The sequence below is a fragment of the Rana temporaria genome, chromosome 5 (genome assembly GCF_905171775.1).
Source record: "Rana temporaria chromosome 5, aRanTem1.1, whole genome shotgun sequence".
NCBI classification, from domain to species: Eukaryota; Metazoa; Chordata; class Amphibia; order Anura; family Ranidae; genus Rana; species Rana temporaria.
The window spans coordinates 427,011,700-427,030,957 of record NC_053493.1 but is presented as its reverse complement, the minus strand read 5'-3'; the positions used below and the strand labels follow the sequence as shown (position 1 = coordinate 427,030,957).

Sequence of the window (19,258 nt, the reverse complement as noted above, 5' to 3'; positions counted from 1 at the left end):
TGCAGTGAACGGTATTTTCTTTCCTGTAGCAGCAGGTGGGGGGGTAGGAACTGCAGGTGTAATGGGCTGTCTCGCTCTTACCAGTTCCAGTTCTTGTCCCCTCTTCGTTTGTATCTCTTCCCTTGCTTCCCGGAACAGCTGGTTGATTAGTTCCACGGACGTTTCTGGATACAAGGATAATCTCCGCTGTACAATCCCAGTAATTACATCTTCTTTGCTGACCGGTGCAAGGGGCTCCGTTCCTTCCATGGATCCATCCATTTCGTCCAGCTCCAGCAGGTTAGCTATCAGCTCTCTCCGTGGTCTGTTGCTGGCGCTCCTACCACGAATCTCCAATAGATCTTTCAGTGTGGATCTTTTCAGCCTGGCGTACTGCGACTCCATTCAGAACTTGCTCTTTGGATAAAAGGACCATCCCACTACTGCCAACCAATGTAACGGCTACCCACTGGTAGTGAGGGGTATCGGCCGTTGGAGACGTCCTTTTTGCTGACAAGTTATGATATGCAGGTACCGCTGGTATATCCCATCGAACGCCCTTCCAAGAAACGAGACGTGCTACGTTTGAAGGGTCAAGCAGACTCACTTTATTTGGCATATTTCACCTGCTTATATCTGCTTACAACTGTTACAAGAACAATGACAGTTTCCGCCCTCCCCTTTTCCCAGTAGGGGGCTTCAACACAGACCCCCTGAAACAATGACATCTCCTTGAATTAATCACTTGGCCAGTTTCTAGCCGCTTCGGCACCTCACCCCACTTAACATTTCCTGGCCAGGCACATAGAATTCAATTAACCTTTAAAACAATTATCACTCACACATAATCCCCATCAGCATACACCTCACAGGGGGGCTGTTTACCTGCACACAAAAGAGAGTTCATTATCTATGCGAAGGGAACATTAGCATTCCAGCAATGAAAAGATACTTGTCCAGTTAACCCTTTGTGCTCAGAATACACTGTGGTACATCCACTTGTGACAAGCCATGCAGTTCCTTGTAGTCCCCCTGCACGAACATTATAACTGTCTCGGCAGCATGCATGTGTCCGTTACAGTTATTATCACTGACACCAATGTTGGGGGTTATTATCACTGACACCAATGTTGGGGGTTATTATCACTGACACCAATGTTGGGGGTTATTATCACTGACACCAATGTTGGGGGTTATTATCACTGACACCAATGTTGGGGGTTATTATCATCACTGACGCCAATGTTGGGGGTTATTATCATCACTGACGCCAATGTTGGGGGTTATTATCATCACTGACGCCAATGTTGGGGGTTATTATCATCACTGACACCAATGTTGGGGGTTATTATCATCACTGACACCAATGTTGGGGGTTATTATCACTGACACCAATGTTGGGGGTTATTATCACTGACACCAATGTTGGGGGTTGGAGTCGCAGGCGATGGTTCGGGGCACATACATGTCTAGTCCTCCAGCTGTGATGTGATTGGCTCACCTTGAAGACTGCCTTTGCCCACACCCGGAAGGAGTCCTCCTGTCCGCACAGCTCGTCCCCCTCCCCCATCTCCAGGATCCGCTCTCCTCCCAACTCCTCCAGCCGGGTGTCCACCGCATGACCGAACGCACAGAAGTGGGGGTACGCCCGGGACCCCAAACCGAACACCGAGAACCTGGAACACAGAGAGGGGTCAGTGTACTCACTGTGCTTCTCAGCCATGTATCTCTATCATCAGAGGGTTACACTGTGCTTCTCAGCCGGACCAGGACAGAGGAGATCAGCACCGAGGGGGAAGGACTTCGTAGGCTTGTCTCCCGCCCTCTCCTCCCTTCGTATGCTTGTCTCCCGCCCTCTCCATCCTTAGTAGGCTTGTCTCCCGCCCTCTCCATCCTTAGTAGGCTTGTCTCCTGCCCTCTCCATCCTTAGTAGGCTTGTCTCCCGCCCTCTCCATCCTTAGTAGACTTGTCTCCCGCCCTCTCCACCCTTAGTAGGCTTGTCTCCTGCCCTCTCCATCCTTAGTAGGCTTGTCTCCCGCCCTCTCCATCCTTAGTAGGCTTGTCTCCTGCCATCTCCATCCTTAGTAGGCTTGTCTCCTGCCCTCTCCATCCTTAGTAGGCTTGTCTCCCGCCCTCTCCATCCTTAGTAGGCTTGTCTCCTGCCCTCTCCATCCTTAGTAGGCTTGTCTCCTGCCCTCTCCACCCTTAGTAGGCTTGTCTCCTGCCCTCTCCATCCTTAGTAGGCTTGTCTCCCGCCCTCTCCATCCTTAGTAAGCTTGTCTCCCGCCCTCTCCATCCTTAGTAGGCTTGTCTCCCGCCCACTCCATCCTTAGTAGGCTTGTCTCCCGCCCTCTCCACCCTTAGTAGGCTTGTCTCCCGCCCTCTCCATCCTTCGTAGACTTGTCTCCCGCCCTCTCCATCCTTAGTAGGCTTGTCTCCTGCCCTCTCCATCCTTAGTAGGCTTGTCTCCTGCCCTCTCCATCCTTAGTAGGCTTGTCTCCCGCCCTCTCCATCCTTAGTAGGCTTGTCTCCTGCCCTCTCCATCCTTAGTAGGCTTGTCTCCCGCCCTCTCCATCCTTAGTAGGCTTGTCTCCCGCCCTCTCCACCCTTAGTAGGCTTGTCTCCTGCCCTCTCCATCCTTCGTAGGCTTGTCTCCCGCCCTCTCCATCCTTAGTAGGCTTGTCTCCCGCCCTCTCCACCCTTAGTAGGCTTGTCTCCTGCCCTCTCCACCCTTAGTAGGCTTGTCTCCTGCCCTCTCCATCCTTAGTAGGCTTGTCTCCCGCCCTCTCCATCCTTAGTAGGCTTGTCTCCCGCCCTCTCCATCCTTAGTAGGCTTGTCTCCCGCCCTCTCCATCCTTAGTAGGCTTGTCTCCCGCCCTCTCCACCCTTAGTAGGCTTGTCTCCTGCCCTCTCCATCCTTAGTAGGCTTGTCTCCCACCCTCTCCACCCTTAGTAGGCTTGTCTCCCGCCCTCTCCATCCTTAGTAGGCTTGTCTCCCGCCCTCTCCACCCTTAGTAGACTTGTCTCCCGCCCTCTCCATCCTTAGTAGGCTTGTCTCCTGCCCTCTCCACCCTTAGATGACTTGTCTCCCGCCCTCTCCATCCTTAGTAAGCTTGTCTCCCGCCCTCTCCACCCTTAGTAGGCTTGTCTCCCGCCCTCTCCATCCTTAGTAGGCTTGTCTCCCGCCCTCTCCATCCTTAGTAGGCTTGTCTCCCGCCCTCTCCATCCTTAGTAGGCTTGTCTCCTGCCCTCTCCATCCTTGTCTCCTGCCCTCTCCATCCTTAGTAGGCTTGTCTCCCGCCCTCTCCATCCTTAGTAGGCTTGTCTCCTGCCCTCTCCACCCTTAGTAGGCTTGTCTCCCGCCCTCTCCACCCTTAGTAGGCTTGTCTCCTGCCCTCTCCATCCTTGTCTCCTGCCCTCTCCATCCTTAGTAGGCTTGTCTCTCGCCCTCTCCATCCTTAGTAGGCTTGTCTCCTGCCCTCTCCACCCTTAGTAGGCTTGTCTCCCGCCCTCTCCACCCTTAGTAGGCTTGTCTCCTGCCCTCTCCATCCTTGTCTCCTGCCCTCTCCATCCTTGTCTCCTGCCCTCTCCATCCTTGTCTCCTGCCCTCTCCATCCTTAGTAGACTTGTCTCCCGCCCTCTCCATCCTTAGTAGGCTTGTCTCCCGCCCTCTCCACCCTTAGTAGGCTTGTCTTCCGCCCTCTCCATCCTTAGTAGGCTTGTCTCCTGCCCTCTCCATCCTTAGTAGGCTTGTCTCCCGCCCTCTCCATCCTTAGTAAGCTTGTCTCCCGCCCTCGCCACCCTTAGTAGGCTTGTCTCCCGCCCTCTCCATCCTTAGTAGGCTTGTCTCCCGCCCTCTCCATCCTTAGTAGGCTTGTCTCCTGCACTCTCCATCCTTAGTAAGCTTGTCTCCCAGCCTCTCCATCCTTAGTAGGCTTGTCTCCTGCCCTCTCCATCCTTAGTAGGCTTGTCTCCTGCCCTCTCCATCCTTAGTAGGCTTGTCTCCCGCCCTCTCCATCCTTAGTAGGCTTGTCTCCTGCCCTCTCCATCCTTAGTAGGCTTGTCTCCTTCCCTCTCCATCCTTAATAGGCTTGTCTCCTGCCCTCTCCATCCTTAGTAGGCTTGTCTCCCGCCCTCTCCACCCTTAGTAGGCTTGTCTCCCACCCTCTCCATCCTTAGTAGGCTTGTCTCCCACCCTCTCCATCCTTAGTAGGCTTGTCTCCCGCCCTCTCCATCCTTAGTAGGCTTGTCTCCTGCCCTCTCCATCCTTAGTAGGCTTGTCTCCCGCCCTCTCCATCCTTAGTAGGCTTGCCTCCTGCCCTCTCCATCCTTAGTAGGCTTGTCTCCTGCCCTCTCCATCCTTAGTAGGCTTGTCTCCCGCCCTCTCCATCCTTAGTAGGCTTGTCTCCTGCCCTCTCCATCCTTAGTAGGCTTGTCTCCCGCCCTCTCCATCCTTAGTAGGCTTGCCTCCTGCCCTCTCCATCCTTAGTAGGCTTGTCTCCCGCCCTCTCCATCCTTAGTAGGCTTGTCTCCCGCCCTCTCCATCCTTAGTAGACTTGTCTCCTGCCCTCTCCATCCTTGTCTCCTGCCCTCTCCACCCTTAGTAGGCTTGTCTCCCACCCTCTTTACCCTTAGTAGGCTTGTCTCCTGCCCCTGCCACCCTTAGATGACCTGTCTCCTGCCCCCGCCACCCTTAGATGGCTTGTCTCCCGCCCTCTCCATCCTTAGTAGGCTTGTCTCCTGCCCTCTCCACCCTTAGTAGACTTGTCTCCCGCCCTCTCCATCCTTAGTAGGCTTGTCTCCCGCCCTCTCCATCGTTAGTAGGCTTGTCTCCCGCCCTCTCCATCCTTAGTAGGCTTGTCTCCTGCCCTCTCCATCCTTAGTAGACTTGTCTCCTGCCCCCGCCACCCTTAGTAGGCTTGTCTCCTGCCCTCTCGATCCTTGTCTCCCGCCCTCTCCACCCTTGGTAGGGCCCTCTCCCGCTTGCCTATCTGTGATCGGGGAGAGGGAAATCCCAAAACTTAAGGAAAAAGCCATTTCACAACTCCACCCAAACAGAACTTTGTCAGTTAGGAGTGGAGCGACATGTCAGTTTGGTACCTGAGTGTGCCCAGGGGCCCGGCGCTGTCCGTGTTACTCGATTCCTTCCTCTTATTCTTCCAGGCGGTGACCAGGAGGTCGGTCTGGGAGACGCTGTTAAATCGAGTCTTATAGCTCCTGAAAAACACAGATTATAGACACATTCATCCCTGGGGGGCCTACAAAGCTGTCATCATAGAGATTATCATTACTGGGGGGTCCAGATTGCCCTCACCATTCTTCATGTATGGCTATAGAGAATACACCGGGGTTTGGTGATGCCGGCATTACAGTCCCAGCATTATGATGTCACCAGACCTCCTAGTGGAGGCTTCATAGATGTTAAGGGGGGGCACAAAAAGCCGAGCAGATTAGGGGGGGGAGATAAATGTCAGTAGTACCTCACCAACCAGATTACTTTTGTTGCATTGGGGTTTCCACTTCACCCCAATAAACTGAAGGCCTCTGATTGGTTGTCATCAATGACATTTTCCTTCATATTAAACATGTGCCTCCCCCTCCCCCGATGGCATTGAACAATCACAGTGACGTCTTCTTTGTGTTTCTGAACCAACGTGACGAATGTGAGAAAACTTTACACAACCAGACGCTAAAATTAATCTCAAGCCTTTCCTTCCAGGACTTCCCGTTTCCTGAATGAGAATTATTAATGATCCGCATGGAGAGTCCCAACAATCTGGGAGTGAGATATCCAACCGGGGGGGGGGGGGGGGGGGGGGGGAGTATAGTGAGAGATATGAGAGGAGGGGGAGGGAGAGGAGAGGAGGGGAGAAAGAGAGGAGGAGAGGGGGGAGAGGAGAAAGAGAAGAGAGGAGGGGAGAAAGAGAAGAGAGGAGGGGAGAAAAAGGAGAGGAGGGGGAGGAAGAGGAGAAAGAGAAGAAGGGGGGGAGGAGAATGAAGAGGAGGGAGGAGGAGGGGATAAAGAGATAAGAGAGGAGGGGGCAGAGGAGAAATAAAGAAAAGAGGGGAGAAAGAGAAGAGAGGAGGGGGGGAGAAAAGAAATAGAAGAGAGGAGGGGGGGGGGAAGAAAGAGAAGAGAGGGGGAAGAGAAACAGAACAGAGGAGGGGGAGAGGAGAAAGAGAATAGAGGAGGGGGGAGAGGGGTAAGAGGAGAAGAGGGGAGGTGGAAGAGTAAAGAAAGGAGATGGGGGAGGGGGGAAGAGAGGAGGGGGAGAAAAGAATAAGAGAAGAAAGGAGGTAGGGAGAGAAGAAAGAAGAGGAGGAGGGGAGAAGAAGAAAAATGAGACTGAGAAGAGATGATGGGTGAAAGAAGAGAGGAGGAGGAAGAAGGGAGGGAGAAGAGAGAGGAAGAGGAGGAGATGGAGGAAAGGCGAATGAGGGTGTAGAGGAGAGGGAGAAAAGAGAGAAGAGAAGGAGAGGGAGAAGAGGAGGATATGAGGGGGGGGTAGATGGAGAAAAGAGGTGATGAGGGGGAAGAAGAGTGGAGAGAGAGAGAAGGGAGAAAAGAAGGAGAGAGGAAGAGGAGAGGGGATGAGGCGGAAGGGGAGAGGGTGAAGAGAGGGAGAGGAAGAGGTGAGGCAATGAGGGGGGAGAGGGAGAAAAGAGAAGAGGGAGGAAAAAAAAGAGGAGAGGGAATAGAGATAAAGGTGAAAGAAGATAGGAAGAAGAGAGGGAAAGGGAGAGAGAGGGGAGAAGAGAGGGAAAGGGAGAGGGAAGGGAGAGAGAGGGGAGAAGAGAGGGAGGGGAGAGGAGAGGGATAAGAGAGGGAAAGGGAGAGGGAAAGGGAGAGAGAGGGGAGAAGAGAGGGAAAGGGAGAGGGAAGGGAGAGAGAGAGGGGAGAAGAGAGGGAGGGGAGAGGAGAGGGATAAGAGAGGGAAAGGGAGAGGGAAAGGGAGAGAGAGGGGAGAAGAGAGGGAGGGGAGAGGAGAGGGATAAGAGAGGGAAAGGGAGAGGGAAAGGGAGAGGGAGGGGAGAAGAGAGGGAAAGGGAGAGGGAGGGGAGAAGAGAGGGAAAGGGAGAGGGAGAGGGAGGGGAGAAGAGAGGGAAAGGGAGAGGGAGGGGAGAAGAGAGGGAAAGGGAGAGGGAAAGGGAGAGGGAGGGGAGAAGAGAGGGAAAGGGAGAGGGAGAGGGAGGGGAGAAGAGAGGGAAAGGGAGAGGGAGGGGAGAAGAGAGGGAAAGGGAGAGGGAGAGGGAGGGGAGAAGAGAGGGAAAGGGAGAGGGAGGGGAGAAGAGAGGGAAAGGGAGAGGGAGGGGAGAAGAGAGGGAAAGGGAGGGGAGAGGAGGGATAAAAGGGAGGGGAGGGGAGAGGAGAGGGAGAAGAGATGACATGTGAAAGGAGATAAGGAAGGGAAAGTTTTCTGACAATGGCATCGCCTCGGGGGAAGTTATTCACCATACGGACAGACTGGGCACCAGTATAGGAAGGTGATATTTAGGGCCAGCATTATATGTAGTGGGGTGGAGAGTTCCCCCTAGAGGGGAGAGGAGGAGAGACACTCACTTCTGCTGTTCTGGCTGCAGAGAGGACACGTTGGGAGACGTCATCTCCATCAACTCCTGGGCGAAGGTCTGGAAAGAGATCGGTGAGAGACACTGTGAGATCGATGGATGAGGTGCAGATCCATATTCAGTGTCACGCTCTCTATTATTACTATATGTATATTATTGCAGTTTACTGTCTTTACTGTTTACTTTCTCCCCATATACATGCACTATACTATATGCACTATGGTTTGTATTTCTACTGTATATTATTACACTATACTGTATATCATTGTACTAGGATGCTCTCCAAGGAAATGGAAACTCTGCACTATGGATCCATAATCTGGGTGACACTCTCTGGTGGGTGCAGGTTGGTTGTAGTATGGGCACTTACCTCCCCATTCTCTGGAGGATCACCGTTGCCAAAGGTGCTGGTCACCACCAATACCAGCGTCTCATGCTCCAGGCTGATGGTGTCGTACTGGTCCATACAGATGACCTATAGAGAGATTTACAGAGAAGGGTATACCCCGGAAATCATGTCAGTCTAAAGCAGGTCCCCCCCTCCCCCCCATACCTCCCCCATATTGGAATATGAGTGGTGACACCTGGAGCTGGACTGCTCCCATTTCTACCCAATCAGATATCAGGCTTTTTGGACTTCCCAGGTTTAATCCTGCTTTAAGGATCTGTTGGTGGTAACGGGCAATTTCTGGCATCAGGAACATTCTTCATTTTCCCAGAGTGGTAACCCTGAATTGTCCCATTATCGGCCCGTGATGATTGGTTTGGGTGGATCTGGCCATCCCCAGATGGACCCTGGTTCGTGATACTGCTAGGAGGCCCCTTGAGAACCTTCGATGGACCCTAGTCCATGGCAGCGTTAGGGGGGGGGATGGGTCTGAGAGTTTTGGGTGGACCCTGGTTCTTGATACTGCTAGGAGGACCCCTGAGAACCTTCGATGGACCCTAGTCCTTGGCAGCGTTCGGGGGGGGGGGGTTCGGAGAGTTTTAGGTGGACCCTGGTTCTTGATACTGCTAGGAGGACCCCTGAGAACCTTCGATGAACCCTAGTCCTTGGCAGCGTTATTGGGGGGGGGGACTGAGAGTTTTAGGTGGACCCTGGTTCTTGATACTGCTAGGAGGACCCCTGAAAACCTTCGATGGACCCTAGTCCTTGGCAGCGTTATTGGGGGGGGGGACTGAGAGTTTTAGGTGGACCCTGGTTCTTGATACTGCTAGGAGGACCCCTGAGAACCTTCGATGGACCCTAGTCCTTGGCAGCGTTAGGGGGGGGGATCTAAGAGTTTTAGGTGGACCCTGGTTCTTGATACTGCTAGGAGGACCCCTGAGAACCTTCGATGGACACTGGTTTTTGTCTAGGAGGGTTCTAAGAGCCTTGGATGAACTCTGGTTTTGGCACTGCAAGGGGGACCTCTTAGATAGTCCCAGGTTCTTGGCACTACTAGGAGGGCCCTGAGAGCCTTTAATGAACCCTGGTTCTTGACACTGCTAGGAAAGCCCCCAAAAGCCTTTAATGAAGCCTTGTTGTTGACACTGCTAGGAGGGCCCTGAGAGCCTTTAATGAACTCTGGTTCTTGACACTACTAGGAGGGTTCTAAGAGCCTTAGATGAACTCTGGTTCTTGGCACTGCTAGGAGGGCCCCTACAATTCTTAGATGAACCCTAGTTCTTAGGACTGCTAGAAGGGCCCCTGAGAACATTAGATTGACCCTAGATCTTGGCACTGCTAGATGGACCCTAGGGTACTTTGGTGGATTCTGGTTCATGGCATTGCTCGGAGGACCCCTGAAATACATGGATAGACCGCGGTTCTTGGTACTGCTAGAAGGGCCCCTGAGAGCCTGCTGAGGGGACCCCCAGAGGGCTGACCAGGAGAAGACAAAACTCTGTCAGGTTTTAATTGCTGTCCAAGCTGGAATGACTTCCTTCCTCTTCCTGTTGTGTCTTTGCAGCAGGAAGTGAGGGGGCGGGATCTCCCCAATGGGGACGAAAGGACAATGACCCTTTAGGTAGAAACTCTGACCCCCCCAAAAAAAAAAACAATGACAAAAGACAAGAAAGGGTTTAGTCCAGAGTTTGACTTGATCTGCATGCCTCATGAGCAATGCCTCTTCCCCATCTCAGGAGGAGGGCAAGTGGGCCCCCCATGATTGAGAGCAGCCCATTTCTCAGACACTTTCTGATGATTGAACTTCCCAATAAAACCCTCAGACTGACACCCCCCTCCCCCGTCATCTCCATCCTCTTACCTTGGGGTCAAAGGCGTGAGCAAAGATGTTGCAGAGTTTGTGAGCGTAGGTCTCGGAGCGGCCGGTCTCGGTGGCATACAGGATGGTGGCCTTTACCCGGCGGGCCATGGCCTTCCCCATCAGCTTGGCGGAGAATTTCACAGCACTGAAAGGAAGTGGGAAGATCTCTGTATTGTGCCACAAAGGAAACAACATAATAACTGCTGAAGCAAACCGCGGCGGAACCCCAACAGTCATAAAACACCACTTTGCATTCATTTAGATCTCATTAAGGGATACCCCTTAACTACTTATGGGGCGGAGCCTCTTTCTGAGATTTGTTGTTTACAAGTTAGAAATATTTATTTTGCTCAAAAATTACTTCAAACATTATAGAAAAAAAATTCTAACACCCTAGGGAATAAAATGGCGGTCATTGCAACTTTTTATCTTGCACAGTATTTGCGCAATCATTTTTCAAACGCCTTTTTTTGGGGAAAAAAACGGTTTCATGAATTAAAAAATAACAAAACAGTAAAGTTAGCCCAATTTTTTTGTATAATGTGAAAGATGAAGTTACGCAGAGTAAAGAGATACCCAACACGTCACGCTTTAAAATTGCCCACACTCATGGAATGGCGCCAAACTTCGGTACGTAAAAATCTCCCTAGGCGTCGCTTATTTTTTTTTTTTTACAACTTACAAATTTAGAGTTACAGAGGAGGTCTAGTGTTAGAATTGTTGCTGGCGCTCTAACGCACTCGGCGATACCTCACATGTGTGGTTTGAACAGCGTTTACATATGTGAGTGGGACTTACGTGTGTGTTTGCTTCTGGGTGGGAGCTACGGGGGACAGGGGCGTTTAACATTTTTTTTTTTTATTATTTTTTTTTTTATTTTACTTAAAAAAATAAGTGTAAAAATAAAATAAATTATCACTTTTTTTCCTATTACAAGGAATGTAAACATCCCTTGTAATAGTAATAGTGTGTGACAGGTCCTCTTTATGGAGAGAGGCGGGGTCAATAAGACCTCACATCTCTCCTCCAGGCTGGAAAGAATGAGATCGTGAAAAAAAATTCACAGATCTAATGCTTTCAGCCACGATTGCGGCTGTGTTTACATTCCGATACCCGGGCGTGACGTCATCACATCGCGCCCGGGCCTCAGACGATCATAGAGATGACTAATGACCATCTGGTCACCAGTCATCTCTATGCCTCCCATCCGGCGCCAGCAGATCGTTTCTCCGGGTCACCGATGGCAAGGGAGAGCCCGGAGAAGCACCGGATGGCGGCGGGAGGGGGGGACGTCCCCTCCCGCCGCCTATAAGAACGATCAAGTGGCGGAACCGCCGCTATGATAGTTCTTACGGTGCGTAGGATCGCCGCTCGAAGAAAATGATATCTGAATGATGCCTCTAGGTGCCCCCATCATTCAGATATCACCGCACAAAGTACAGGACGTCATATGATGTCCACCCGGGATAGGAGATCCCCTTTTTGGACGTCATATGACGGCGTGCGGGTGTGGAGTGGTTAAGAGCTATGGGCGGAAGTGATGTTTTGACGTCGCTTCCGCCCTGCTATGGTATGGAGATGGAAGGGGGGGCCATCTTCCCCTTACTCATCTCCATACCAAGCACAGAAGAAGATCTAATCGCCTCCACCGGAGAGCGGCGTGAGGAAGGGGGCCCTTCTCCCACCGCCGATAAAAGTGATCTCACGGCGAATCCGCCGCAGAGACCATTTTTATCTTAAACCGGACCGCTCACTGAAGAAGAGGATATCTGGGTTATGGCAGCTAGCTGCTACCAAAACAAAGTGCCAACGTATATTGGCGTGAACCGGTCCGTAAGTGGTTAAAGTAGTAACTATGTTGTGTAGTTGTCATGCTAATCCTCTGACTTCAATGCTCTCTCTGTGTCACTGACTTCGGGGCAAAGGCAGAGGAAAAATCAGATCCCCATTCTTGCCTCAGGTCAGGGGCTCAAAACGTATTGAAGCCGGAGGATAACCATGACGGTCAGGCAACCAGCCTTGAAGAAGGTGAGGAACGTCATCACCATATTTCTCCCGGTGCAAATTCCCTTAATATGCTGCTAATCGAGTCTAAATCACATTTTTTTACATGCATTTTCCAATAAGAATGGGAGTTCCCACACTGTGGACCAACCACAATCTACCACACGGCCCATGTGCTTTAAACCTAAAATGTTTCAGGCAATAAATCTGCATACAGAGCCGCGTCCGGGGCAGAGAGAGCCCTGGGGAGGAACACGGGCGGCCTGGCTATTTCATAGTTTACGCATATCTAATGGACGGCTCATCTATAAAAGTGTCTCTGTGATCCTACTATGCAGGCAGGAGGCAAGTCATGCATGACCACCTACCTTCAGAAGCCCCAAATGATGAGGATCTTCCCCAGCTCCTGTTGTCACAAGCTTCCGCCACCCCCCCCCCTACATCTTTCTAATACCCAAAACATATGACACTCATGGGCAGTTATCTATTTAAATATACCATGGCATCTGTGACGGGAGGGCCCGTGGAACCCAGAACCCCCTGGAAAGGTTGGGAAACCCCTGTTTCAGCTCCCCATGCACCTCTTATGTCCATCCTGGAAACAAGTCTGACCTGTAGTGACATCCTGATTTATCAGAACAATGACCAGGAGGGCACGGAGTCACATCGGTTGCTTTAAGGGATTAGTTAATTAGCTCATGTTAATTTATGTTTCCGGTTACATGTGTATTGTTAGAGTAATATGAGCAGGAGGGGGGGGGAACCTCCTCTTCTACTGTATATAAGACTTGTATTCTGGTTCTAATAAACACTCCATGTTCAGCAATCAAGCAAGTATCATCTTGTTTTGTAGTTGTCAGCGGTTGGAATATCTGCTATCTATATTCAGACTGGGAGGAAGCGGTTTTTGACAAAAGCACTTAAGCGGAGTGCGGGACGTTTCGTTACAGCATCCCTTCAAGCTGCCTAGATGCAGACTTGCAATAGAGGTTTCACCCGCCAGCTATGCAGTCTGGCATTGGTTTGTGAATCACAAAGCTGACTGAACAGAAGTACACATTTATGGCAGGTCACATATATAGTATGTTATATCCGCTGTGTAGTTATCTGCTTACTTGGCAACTTCTTTGAAGGTCCTCTTCCGGGTGATGGTGCTCTGAGAACCCTTCCAAATGTGATACTTCCAGGGGTCCGGCTGTAATACCAACATTGTCCAGAGGTCAGTGATGATGAGGCACAAAGCAAGAGCCAAGACAAGGTGGGAATGGAAGACCGAACACACACAGAATGGGAGACATGGAAGAAGACCCAACAAATAGAAAGATGAAAGAACGAGGGACGTGGAGGAAAGCCCAACACAACGAGAATGGGAGACATGGAAGAAGACCCAACAAATAGAAAGATGAAAGAACGAGGGGTCGTGAAGGAAAGCCCAACACAACGAGAATGGGAGACATGGAAGAAGACCCAACAAATAGAAAGATGAAAGAACAAGGGTCGTGAAGGAAAGCCCAACACAACAAGAATGGGAGACATGGAAGAAGACCCAACAAATAGAAAGATGAAAGAACGAGGGACGTGAAGGAAGGCCCAACACAACGAGAATGGGAGACATGGAAGAAGACTCAACAAATAGAAAGATGAAAGAATGAGGGACGTGAAGGAAAGCCCAACACATCGAGAATGGGAGACATGGAAGAAGACCCAACAAATAGAAAGATGAAAGAACGAGGGACGTGAAGGAAAGCCCAACACAACGAGAATGGGAGACATGGAAGAAGACCCAACAAATAGAAAGAATGAGGGACGTGAAGGAAAGCCCAACACAACGAGAATGGAAGACATGGAAGAAGACCCAACAAATAGAAAGATGAAAAAACGAGGGACGTGAAGGAAGGCCCAACACAACGAGAATGGGAGACATGGAAGAAGACACAATAAATAGAAAGATCAGATGAAAGAACGAGGGACGTGAAGGAAGGCCCAAAACAACGAGAATGGGAGACATGGAAGAAGACCCAACAAATAGAAAGATGAAAGAACGAGGGATGTGAAGGAAAGCCCAACACAACGAGAATGGGAGACATGGAAGAAGACCCAACAAATAGAAAGATGAAAGAACGAGGGACGTGAAGGAAAGCCCAACACAACGAGAATGGGAGACATGGAAGAAGACCCAACAAATAGAAAGAATGAGGGACGTGAAGGAAAGCCCAACACAACGAGAACATGGAAGAAGACCCAACAAATAGAAAGATGAAAGAACGAGGGACATGAAGGAAAGCCCAACACAACACAACGAGAATGAGAGACATGGAAGAAGACACAATAAATAGAAAGATGAAAGAACGAGGAACGTGAAGGAAAGCCCAACACAACGAGAATGGGAGACATGGAAGAAGACCCAACAAATAGAAAGATGAAAGAACGAGGGACGTGAAGGAAGGCCCAACACAACGAGAATGGGAGACATGGAAGAAGACCCAACAAATAGAAAGAATGAGGGACGTGAAGGAAAGCCCAACACAACGAGAATGGGAGACATGGAAGAAGACCCAACAAATAGAAAGATGAAAGAGCGAGGGACGTGAAGGAAAGCCCAACACAACACAACGAGAATGGGAGACATGGAAGAAGACTCAACAAATAGAAAGATGAAAGAACGAGGGACGTGAAGGAAAGCCCAACACAACGAGAATGGGAGACATGGAAGAAGACCCAACAAATAGAAAGATGAAAGAACGAGGGATGTGAAGGAAAGCCCAACACAACGAGAATGGGAGACATGGAAGAAGACCCAACAAATAGAAAGATGAAAGAACGAGAGACGTGAAGGAAGGCCCAACACAACGAGAATGAGAGACATGGAAGAAGACCCAACAAATAGAAAGATGAAAGAACGAGGAACGTGAAGGAAGGCCCAACACAACGAGAATGGGAGACATGGAAGAAGACCCAACAAATAGAAAGATGAAAGAACGAGGGACGTGAAGGAAGGCCCAACACAACGAGAATGGGAGACATGGAAGAAGACCCAACAAATAGAAAGAATGAGGGACGTGAAGGAAAGCCCAACACAACGAGAATGGGAGACATGGAAGAAGACCCAACAAATAGAAAGATGAAAGAACGAGGGACGTGAAGGAAAGCCCAACACAACGAGAATGGGAGACATGGAAGAAGACACAATAAATAGAAAGATGAAAGAACGAGGGACGTAAAGGAAAGCCCAACACAACGAGAATGGGAGACATGGAAGAAGACCCAACAAATAGAAAGATGAAAGAACGAGGGATGTGAAGGAAAGCCCAACACAACGAGAATGGGAGACATGGAAGAAGACCCAACAAATAGAAAGATGAAAGAACGAGAGACGTGAAGGAAGGCCCAACACAACGAGAATGGGAGACATGGAAGAAGACACAAGAAATAGAAAGATGAAAGAACGAGGAACGTGAAGGAAGGCCCAACACAACGAGAATGGGAGACATGGAAGAAGACTCAACAAATAGAAAGATGAAAGAACGAGGGACGTGAAGGAAAGCCCAACATAACGAGAATGGGAGACATGGAAGAAGACCCAACAAATAGACAGATGAAAGAACGAGGAACGTGAAGGAAGGCCCAACACAACGAGAATGGGAGACATGGAAGACGACTCAACACTCAGAGAAATGGGAGACATGAAGAAGGACCCAACACAAAAGATATGAGAAAATGAAAGACATAGAGGAAGACCCAACATACAGAAAAATCAGAGCACAGGACACGTGAAGGAAGACCAAAGACAAATATGACAGAATGGGAGACATGGAGGATGATCCAATACATACAGAGAGGAGGGAATGGGAGATATATAGGAATCTACAACATACAGAGATTAGAGAATGAAAGTCATGGAAAAATACCCAACACAGACAGATGAGAGATTAGGAAACAAAAGGAAGACCTATCAAAAAGAGATAGGAGATGGGAGAGAGAGCAAGACTCAAAACTTGGATAGATGTAAGAAAGGGAAACATGGAAGAAGATCCAACACAGAGAAATGCAGGAATGGGAAACATGGAGGAAGATCCGACACATGGAGAGATGCGGGAATGGGAAACATGGAGGAAGATCCAACACATGGAGAGATGAGGGATTGGGAAACATGGAGGAAGATCCAACACATGGAGAGATGCGGGAATGGGAAACATGGAGGAAGATCCAACACAGAGAGATGCGGGAATGGTAAACATGGAGGAAGATCCAACACATGGAGAGATGAGGGAATGGGAAAAATGGAGGAAGATCCAACACATGGAGAGATGAGGGAATGGGAAACATGGAGGAAGATCCAACTCATGGAGAGATGAGGGAATGGGAAACATGGAGGAAGATCCAACACATGGAGAGATGAGGGAATGGGAAACATGGAGGAAGATCCGACACATGGAGAGATGCGGGAATGGGAAACATGGAGGAAGATCCAACACATGGAGAGATGAGGGAATGGGAAACATGGAGAAAGATCCAACACATGGAGAGATGCGGGAATGGGAAACACGGGGGAAGATCAAACACTTGGAGAAATGCGGGAATGGGAAACATGGAGGAAGATCCAACACATGGAGAGATGTGGGAATGGGAAACATGGAGGAAGACCTATCAAAAAGAGATAGGAGATGGGAGAGAGAGCAAGACTCAAATATGACAGAATGGGAGACATGGAGGATGATCCAATACATACAGAGGGGAGGGAATGGGAGATATATAGGAATCTACAACATACAGAGATTAGAGAATGAAAGTCATGGAAAAATACCCAACACAGACAGATGAGAGATTAGGAAACAAAAGGAAGACCTATCAAAAAGAGATAGGAGATGGGAGAGAGAGCAAGACTCAAAACTTGGATAGATGTAAGAAAGGGAAACATGGAAGAAGATCCAACACAGAGAAATGCAGGAATGGGAAACATGGAGGAAGATCCGACACATGGAGAGATGCAGGAATGGGAAACATGGAGGAAGATCCAACACATGGAGAGATGAGGGATTGGGAAACATGGAGGAAGATCCAACACATGGAGAGATGTGGGAATGGGAAACATGGAGGAAGATCCAACACATGGAGAGATGCGGGAATGGGAAACACGGGGGAAGATCCAACACTTGGAGAAATGCGGGAATGGGAAACATGAAGGAAGATCCAACACAGAGAAATGCAGGAATGGGAAACATGGAGGAAGATCCGATACATGGAGAGATGCGGGAATGGGAAACATGGAGGAAGATCCAACACATGGAGAGATGCGGGAATGGGAAACATGGAGGAAGATTCAACACATGGAGAGATGCAGGAATGGGAAACATGGAGGAAGATCCAACACATGGAGAGATGAGGGAATGGGAAACATGGAGGAAGATCGAACACAGAGAGGTGCGGGAATGGGAAACATGGAGGAAGATCCGACACATGGAGAGATTCGGGAATGGGAAACATAGAGGAAGATCCAACACATGGAGAGATGAGGAATTGAGAAACATGGAGGAAGATCCGACACATGGAGAGATGCGGGAATGGGAAACATGGAGGAAGATCCAACACAGAGAGATGCGGGAATAGGAAACATGGAGGAAGATCCAACACATGGAGAGATGAGGGATTGGGAAACATGGAGGAAGATCCAACACATGGAGAGATGAGGGAATGGGAAACATGGAGGAAGATCCAAAACATGGAGAGATGAGGGAATGGGAAACATGGAGGAAGATCCATCACAGAGAGATAGGGGAAAGGGAAACATGGAGGAAGATCCAACACATGGAGAGATGCGGGAATGGGAAACATGGAGGAAGATCCATCACAGAGAGATAGGGGAAAGGGAAACATGGAGGAAGATCCAACACAGAGAAATGCGGGAATGGGAAACATGAAGGAAGATCCAACACATGGAGAGATGCGGTGATGGGAAACATGGAGGAAGATCCAACACATGGAGAGATGCGGGAATGGGAAACATGGAGGAAGATCCAACACATGGAGAGATGCGGGAATGGGAAACATGGAGGAAGATCCAACACATGGAGAGATGTGGGAATGGGAAACATGGAGGAAGATCCAACACAGAGAGATGCGGGAATGGGAAACATGGAGGAAGATCCAACACATGGAGAGATGTGGGAATGGGAAACACGGGGGAAGATCCAACACATGGAGAGATGAAGGAATGAGAGACATGGAGGGAACAGGAGAAATGGAGGAAGACCTCACAAGAGAGTTAAGTGAGTTGGAAACCTAAATAAAGACTAAACATACAGAGAGATGAGGGAATGAGAGACATGGAGGAGAATCCAACATACAGAGAGATGAATTCCAATTTCGTAAGTTAGTGAGTAGTAGAAGCGAGTAGTAGATATGTAGTAGAGCACGATCACCAAGGTGCATTAGCATCAGTGTTAAAATAGCCCCCCCCCCCCCCGCTGCCCCAATGCTTTGGTACCTGATAGAGGAAGGAAGGGGACAGGTGGTAGTTGACCATCTCCTGGTGGAATACGGGGGTCAGACTTCCTGACATCGGAGGGACGATCCACACCCAGTCTGCCGGGCAGCCTCCCCGCTGGCGGGTCTCATGTTCCAGATGCTTCATGAAGGACTCTGTAGCGGCATGGTGGTCTACAATGGTGACTTTATCGCTCTACGAGACAGACACATTCATTGTGAGACAGACACGTCCATTATGAGACAGACACATCCATTATGAGACATGGGAACCTTTAGTTGGCAGATCCTTTGGCTAGAGGACCAACCCGAAGTGTGATGGTCAATCCCTCTCTTATTACTGAGAAATACACAGTTTAATTGATTGGTTTCCTGACACAGATTATCACCCGAATACATGATACGGGTCCAAGTCAAAGGGCTTTGGACTTAGATCTGACCGGAAGCGGACCTTCCAATTCTTGGGACAGATTTGATCTGGAATAATCTCTCCCAGGGCCACCATCGGGGGGGGCACAGCCGATACAACTGTTAGGGGCCCCAGTGCTCCCAGAAGCCCGCCGGGGCCAGAAGAAGGCAGGACGGGTAAAGGGGAGCCGCGTTGTCCACCATAGAAACTATCTCCCAGCTTCTGCTGCTCTCTGTGTCATTGAGCTCAGACATCAAGCTCTTTACTGACACCTCTGGCTACTACGTGCATGTGCACCCCTCGTGTGATCTGCCTGTACTGCGCTCCTCTGTTTGGGGGGCTGACATATATACAGTATTGGGGGGGCTGACATATATACAGGATTGGGGGGCTGACATATATACAGGATTGGGGGGTTGACATATATACAGGATTGGGGGGCTGACATATATACAGGATTGGGGGGCTGACATATATACAGGATTGAGGGGGCTGACATATATAAAGGATTGGGGGGGCTGACATATATACAGGATTAAGAGAGCTGACATATATACAGGATTGG

General features: G+C 49.8%; 1 protein-coding gene across 27 annotated transcripts in view; it reads right to left on the bottom strand.

The window, feature by feature from the left end:
- The window catches only part of NOS3 (nitric oxide synthase 3), a 128,386-nt gene that overhangs the window by 36,825 nt on the left and 72,303 nt on the right, over positions 1-19,258 (bottom strand). For all 27 annotated transcript variants that reach the window (XM_040355413.1, XM_040355387.1, XM_040355392.1 and 24 more), the window contains 7 exons: positions 18,286-18,480; positions 12,917-12,996; positions 9,798-9,942; positions 7,919-8,023; positions 7,541-7,608; positions 5,080-5,196; positions 1,481-1,655 (listed from right to left, as the gene is read on the bottom strand). In XM_040355413.1, coding sequence (XP_040211347.1) covers positions 1,481-1,655; positions 5,080-5,196; positions 7,541-7,608; positions 7,919-8,023; positions 9,798-9,942; positions 12,917-12,996; positions 18,286-18,480 — 885 coding nt within the window. The remainder of the gene's footprint in view (positions 1-1,480; positions 1,656-5,079; positions 5,197-7,540; positions 7,609-7,918; positions 8,024-9,797; positions 9,943-12,916; positions 12,997-18,285; positions 18,481-19,258) is intronic.